The following is a 7,500-nucleotide window of genomic DNA, read 5'->3' as shown; positions in this document are numbered from 1 at the left end:
AGAGAGAAGAAAAAGAAAAGAAAAAGAGAGAAAGAGAAAGATAGAAAGAGAAAGGTAGGAAGGAAAGGAGCTTTTGTCATTACACGCCTCTTATATAATTCATACCACTAATTAATCGGAGGAGAGCTAAGCCCTACCCACACAGTCAGCCTAAGCCATGTACTTCTTAATCGTGTACGAAGGAAGGTGTAGAAAAATACCGTCTATTGGCATCTCTCTGCTACTCTTTATACACATAGATTACATTGCATTTGAACAGAAATCAATGACCAAGAGCTGTCTGTCTGTTTGTCACTCTCTCTCACTTTCGTTCTCTCTCTCTCTCTCTTTCTCTCTCTCACTTTCGTTCTCTCTCTCTCCCTCTCTCTCTCTCTCTCTCTCCCTCTCTCTCTGACTCTCTATTTCTCTCTATCTCCCTCTCTTTCACTCTCTATACACTTTTTATTATATATATTTATTTTCTATTTCCGACTTACATGAAGTTACGAAACGTATGTCGTTATACTGGCGGGGTGAGAAAGCAGACCTCTTTGAGCGGCTGAGTGCTGGTCGTGCGATGTCGTCTTAAGGGGTAAATGGGACATTAAAGATTTTAAGGATTTTCAAAATAGCACCGGGAAGGAAGAGTTTTTTTTTTTTTTTTTTTTTTCTTTTTTTTTAACATCACGAAGTCGTCCCAAAATGTGTATTGGTAGTTTAGTATATTTAGAATAGCACAAAATTAGTCATTAGGAAACAAAATGTGATTATCAGGATACATGAAACTGCAATGGCGGTTATGACAACGTAGGTTAGGTTATGATTGGCGCTGACATATGCCACGAAATAATTATTCATGATATTTAGACAATTCTATAGTAAATTACTTTGGGGAATCTGCAACTCTTTAAGTATGTAGAAATGTATGGTATTATATATAGAAGGTCATAGCCTCTGACAAGCGTTGAGGTTTATGTCTTCTAACTGAAACCTTATAGGCCTATATATTTTAGGATGTAATTGATATGCGGTGTTTTTTATATGTAACTAATACGTTTAACATGTAAATAGTTTTTTAAACATACATCCAACTTTTTTAATATGTAGATAACCTGTCTATCATAAAACTAACCTTCTTAAAATGCAATCAAACTTTTTTAATATAGTAGTCTTTCTGACGTAAGATAACATGTTTTAGAAAAATCATATATTTAAAAAATTATATACAATAGAGATCTTAGTAATGATTTAATGTTAAGACTTATCTTTATTGCAATTCACTCGGCTATACATATATTACAGAATGAAGAATGCGCGAAGACATTCTTGACGCTGTCTTCATAATATTCTAAAATTTATTAATTGACACATCTGCAGTTACGATTAAAAATATTTGTTTTCAGAGTCGATATAGCTTTTGCTATTTCTCTCTCTCCCGTCTCCCCCCCCCCTCTCTCTCTTTCTCCCTCCCTCTGACTTCCCATTCTCTTTCTCACTGTCTCCTCCTCCCTCTCCCCCTCCCCCTCAATTACTCCCTTATCATTCTCTCTCCCTCTCCGCTCTCTCTCAGTCACTCCCTTACCACCCTCTCTCTCTCTCCCTCTCCCCCCTCTCTCAGTCACTCCCTTATCACCCTCTCTCTCTCTCCCTCTCCCTCGCCAGACCCGACGGTGAACGTGGACCTAACGCTATGGGAAGCCCCTGAGCACGTGGTGGACGCGTCCCTGGCGACTGAAACGACGTCGGGCTCCCCTGGCCACGAGGAAGACGAAGAAGAGGGTCAGCGACAGCCTCTCCTCAATCGCCACCCTCAGGAGAACGAGGAAGAGGGAGAAGACGACGAAGGAGAGGATGGGCGCGATCCCGAGACCATTCCTTTCATCGACTTGGGCGGTCGAGCGGGGATGCTTCAGGATCAACAACACGAGGACCTTCTCGACGAGCTGGACGAGAATGCTCCGCTTCTTGGGGGTGGAGGAGGAGGTGGTGGTGGTGGAAGAGGAGGAGGAGGAGGAGGAGGAGGAAGAGGGGATGGAGAAGGAGGTGGTGGAGGCGGCCGCGACGTCAGCAGTGGAGGAAGAGGGAGTGAGGTGCAGAACAGTGGAAGCGGTGGATTGAGTCTGCCTGCTAGCATGCCGAGAAGGTGAGTGTTTTTTTTTATCTATTTATTATTTTTTACCTTGCTCATTCTCCGGTCTTACTTATCGCTTCTTTACCATTCTTCGAAATCCCTCTTACTCTGTATCTCTCGTTTTAATCTAATCTTCGATCTTCCTGTGTCCCCTCCTCTCTCTCTCTATTCAATTTCCTCTCCCTTTCCGTCTCACCCTCTCTCCGTCCCACCTTCCCTTCCCTTCACATCTGCACCAACCTTAGACGACCCTCCACTAACGACCCGATCACGACCCAGGTCTTCCTCGCACATCGGCCTCACAATGGAGAACGGCGACGCCCACGGGGACATGGAGAGTTCCATTGCGTCCTTTCTGAGATCCAGGTCGGAATCTGAAAACCTTGCCTCCTCTGCTACGACCGCGAGGTGAGTCGTGTCGCACGTGCAGAGGTCGTTTGTAGGAAGCCGCAAGATGAGGAGTGAGACATGTGGTCGTCCGTCCGCCCGTTTGCTCGGTGGTGGCTCGTTAGACGAGGTGTTCGTATGCTTATTTGATGTCGTTCGGTGTTGTTCTCTCTGTGTCCTCAGGGTGATTGTCACGTGGTGGTGTTGTCGGTATTTCGTGTGTACTGTAGTGTTGCCTATAATGGAGGTTATAAACAGTGACGTGTATACACAGATGGAATGAAACACATTCACAACAAGGAGAGAAATCTAAAAAATAGCGACTTTTCGAGTCTTAACTAGATTCCTCGATGAAAGAAATGTCTGATAAGGGACTAGTTAATTGTACTCGACACGTCACGATTCAGTATTCATGTCCTACGGTGGTTGTTTTCCTTCTCATTGGAGGTTAAAAAACAAATTCCTAGACACGAATCTCTTCTGCTTCCTTTTAGAACAGAATTTCCAAATTTTGTTGGACCGAACTGTATTCACGTCCCCCTTTCCTCGATGAGAAAGAGAGAGAGAAAAATAAAAATCAGAATCAAAATACATTTCGACCATATATATATTTTCCCCTCCAGCGTTCAAAAGACCTGTGTCCATATGCACCCTCTCCCAGCACTCTCCCTTCGCACGGTATTGGATCAGAATACAGCTGATTATAGAGTCTCTTCAAACGCCCAACTTTCGCCACGGCCGTAAATTGGATTACCTCAGAGGTCGTCTCAAACCCCTCCCCTTGTCGCTGGCACCAGCTGTTGTCGTTCCGGGTCGTGGCCTATTGATCACTATGGCCATAGGACGACCTCGTTCATCGTCGGCACGCTGCTTCTGGAGAGAAATGTTTATTACTTGGTGTGTTTTCTTCGAACTGGTGAGCTTTTTGTTTGTTTGTTTGGTCACATGCTGGTGTTCCTGTGTAATGTAGAAGGATCGTGAAATTCATGTCAGTTTCCGAAGCGGAGAGATCATGTTGACGTGTTAATGTGACTGTGCTGTTTCAATGATGTGATGTGATGTAGTCCGTTACTGTCAGGTTTATGGTGCAATTATAGTGGTTAATCGACTGTTTTAATGGCATGTGCTTATTGGGTATGTGCTAGTAATTTGTGAAGCGAAAGCGATAAAAAAGGAAGAAATGAAACCATCCGAGGCATTACATGATGTGAAATGCAACAAAGTAAATTATACTAATCAATATTCATGAGTGATGAAGGTGGATGCACAACTAATCGCGGACTTCACAAGAGGTAAAATTTCATCTATCCTCTTTATATCCCCTTCCATCCACTCAACCACAACACCCTCATCCACTTAACCACAACACCGATCAACTTGAACCTCCCGGCATCCTACATAACTCGCCCAGAGTAAAATGACTCCACACCTTCCTCTCTTTCAGCTCCCATGAAACAGAAACCTCACTCCACGAGGGAATCCCCCGGCGCGACGACCCCCGCCTACTGGACGTGGCCAACCAGTTCGTAAGTGAGATCATCGCTCGTGCAAAGGAGGAAGCCACCAAGAAAGTTCCCGTGGGCGAGAAGGTAATGCAAATATCCTCTCCGGCATGTTTACATTTCCGAATTCCTGTTGGCTTCCGTTTTCTTTGATTCTTGTGCGAACGACTCCTCGCCGTTCCCGTTTTCTTTGTGATTCGTGTGCCTCATGTGGACGATATTCCGTTCGTGGATGTGGATGTGTGTGCGTGTATGTGTATCCGGGATGTAGTGACGTCACTGGGTGTTCGTATCTTTTTTTTTTAATTCTTTTCCTTTATTTTATTGTTGTAAACAAACGCGCATCCTGTAGAGATAGTAGACGTACGTAGATCTTCATTCTCAATTCTAAATGCATGTTCTATCTATTGAATCAACAACATATCTCTTCTTTGCGTTAAATACATCAGTCTCACGAACCACATATGGATGTAATGTTAATTAATAGAATAGAATATAATAATCCCAAATTGCGTGCTAATACTTCAACGATCTGGAGAAGGCGATGCCAAAGCCTCCTGGAAGAAAAAAAAAGAAAGAAAAAAAAGAGGTACACGCAAATATTTAAGTACCCCCTTATAAACTTATCCCTTATAAATTTATCCATCTATTACGGTGACGCAAGGAACTTAATATTCACACCAGTCCAACTTTCAAAGGCTTGTTTACACGGACGCGAAAGTCCTTCCCCCCCCCCCATAAAAAAACAAACATTTTCCAAACGCTAAATCGAATACCCTCGATACCCCTCCCCCTAAAAAAAAATAGATAAACAGATAAATAAAAATAAAAAAAGAGAGAAAAGTCAGAAGGACCCCAATCCTGAATCGCCTCTCCAATCAACAACAACAAATCCTCAGAGGATTGGGGATGGGTAAGAGGAAGGAGAGGAGAGGGGGGTAGGGGGGAAGGAGAGGGGGCTTGAGACGACGTCCTCTCCTCTGCAGGACGTCTCCTTAAGACCTCTACGGCGTCTTCTTGATCGAAATTTGCTTCGCTCAAGTCCTTTTCCCCAACAAAGGGACGGCGAAAGGGAAATCATTTCGGTCGAACGGCGCCGTTTCCCAATGTCGTTTTTATTTTTGTTTTTATTTTTGTTTTGTTTGTTTTCGAAAACTATTTGTTTGATTTTCTTTGTCTTTTTGTTGTTGTTTTTGTTTTTGTCGCTGCGAATTTTTCCATTATTTCTTTCCAATTGGTTTTGTCCGGGCTCATTTATTTTTTTGTGTGTCTCTGTTTTGTTCGCTCTCTCTCTCTCTCTCTCTCTCTCTCTCTCTCTCTCTCTATATATATATATATATATATATATATATATATATACATACATAATGTATATATACATTATGTATATATATATATATATATATATATATATATATATGTGTGTGTGTGTGTGTGTGTGTGTGTGTGTGTATATGTATGTGTATATATGGTGTATATATATTGTGTACGCGCGCGCATACATATAAAACACACACACATTTATACACACACACACACACACTCTCTCTCCGCTCCTTCCCCCCATTTCTCCTCCTCCTCTCTCTCCCTCTCTTCCTTCCACTTTCACTTCTCTCCCTTGCTCCCTTTCCCTCTCTCTCACCCCCTCTCTTTCTCTCTCCTTTTCCTCTCACTTCTCTCCCTCCCCCTCTCTCTCCTCCCTCTCTCTCTCTCGTCCCTTTCCTCCGGTCTCGTTTTGGTTCTAAAAACGCAGAGGAATAAAGTTCAATAGGCATAAGTATCTCTCTATGATTCGCCAGAGGCTATGCGTCATCTTCAGCCTGTCCAAATATCACAATAATTCGGTGGAATTATTTTCATTACATAACATCACTGTATTTTGAATGACCCTAATATCTTCCTTCTTGAAGACTTTAAAAAAAAATTCTTCTTCCTTTGTTCTAATATTGTTTACCATATAACATCGACGGATCATAACCACGCTGAATTAAAACTGACTGCTAGAGCCACAAAGTTCTTTTCGAAGAACTTGTTGAGAGCCGACGTTCTCGGAAATGGCACTTTAGCTTGGCACTGTAATTTGAAAGTACAATAGCAGCATTAGCAGTGCCAGGTCGAAATCACAGTGTTGTTTGTTTTACTTTTTTTTTCGTTTTTCGTGTAATTCAATGTATGACTTGTTATATGCCTCTCCCTGTTTCTTTATGGAATGGTTTCGTATGGTCTTATTAATTCAGGAGAAAATGAGATAAAAGTTTGTTTTATAATGATAATCCTAATCATAAATGTAAAACATAACACATTCTTAATGTCCAATTAAAGGAAAATGACAATTTTGAACGCTACCTTGATAAGTAAACACGAGTAAAGATATATTCTAGAAAACACAACACTGACATTTGACCTTGTACTCTTTGCGAAACAGAACATCAATTAATCATATAAACTAAAAAAATAATAGACGAAATCCAGGCAAAGTGACCTGTGACTTGCTAAATTACAGGAGAATTATCACTAGAAATAATGAAGAACACTTTACACAGTCTATATCGAACCCAACAGTGATACTTCCGGTGAGACAACGTAACGGTTACATAAAATCGTGTTGAACCATTAAATAACTTTCTAAATTGGATGATAATAGAGATTAGTGTAATGTTAAACTGGTGATTAAATAGTAAAAGAGGTTATTGTGTTGCAAAACTGGTGTTGGAAAGATATATAGCAATTACAACACCTTATTTTTGTTTATTTTACTTTGAGTATAGTTTCTTCTTATTTTAAGACGCTGCCAAAATGAGGCCTAAAAGTACATTTGTCAACCGCATTAATACATGAATGAATTTAACTCGTGAAGTGTCTCTTAACGTCCATTGTTTTTTGTAGTACGTTCTATAACATAATATTTAAGGGCATGACTACCATTTGTCTTTTGCATTTGATATGTTGGTGAATATTCCCCTTTTGTGGGAGCGTTGATCTTGTTTTTAGTGTAAACATTTTATAAGTTTTATTATATGGAGGAATAAAGAGAGAGAAAAAAAAGCTCTTAAAGAAGCCCACACTCTATGCTTATCAAAGTCCCCATCACTCCATTTCCTTTACATCACCACACTTTTAATATATATATGAAAACAAGGCACCAGTCTCTTACCCAGAATGACCCTCCGCTGCCCTCTCTCCCAATAAGGGTTCGTGAAACCATTCTAACACCTGAGGTTGACCTTACCCTGCAGGTGCTACCGGGTCAAGTGGATGAGATCAGGTCAGACGAGAGAATGATGGAGATGGTACGTCGGTTTGTGTCTGATATAATGACCAAGGCCAAAGCGGAAGCATGGGACAGTATGAGACAGATTCAGAACAATAATAATAACTTCATCTCAGATAAGGTAGGGATTTTTGTTCCTTATTTTCGGTTACTCGTGATTATATATATATATTATTATTTTTTCTACTCATGCACGAGTTTATATATTCATTATTTTTCTATTTATTTAT

The 7,500-nt window shown here is 40.9% G+C and overlaps 1 protein-coding gene across 1 annotated transcript in view; it reads left to right on the top strand.

Moving 5' to 3' along the window:
* Positions 1-769: 769 nt before the first annotated feature.
* The window catches only part of LOC122266327 (uncharacterized), a 38,710-nt gene continuing 31,979 nt past the window's right edge, over positions 770-7,500 (top strand). The window contains exons 1-5 of the mRNA XM_086531260.1: positions 770-786; positions 1,550-2,122; positions 2,390-2,518; positions 3,942-4,086; positions 7,236-7,391. Coding sequence (XP_086387386.1) covers positions 770-786; positions 1,550-2,122; positions 2,390-2,518; positions 3,942-4,086; positions 7,236-7,391 — 1,020 coding nt within the window. The remainder of the gene's footprint in view (positions 787-1,549; positions 2,123-2,389; positions 2,519-3,941; positions 4,087-7,235; positions 7,392-7,500) is intronic.

Source organism: Penaeus japonicus, unplaced genomic scaffold (genome assembly GCF_977035675.1).
Source record: "Penaeus japonicus unplaced genomic scaffold, GWHDUDI00000001_assembly GWHDUDI00000035, whole genome shotgun sequence".
NCBI classification, from domain to species: Eukaryota; Metazoa; Arthropoda; class Malacostraca; order Decapoda; family Penaeidae; genus Penaeus; species Penaeus japonicus.
This window is presented reverse-complemented; position numbering and strand designations above follow the sequence as displayed.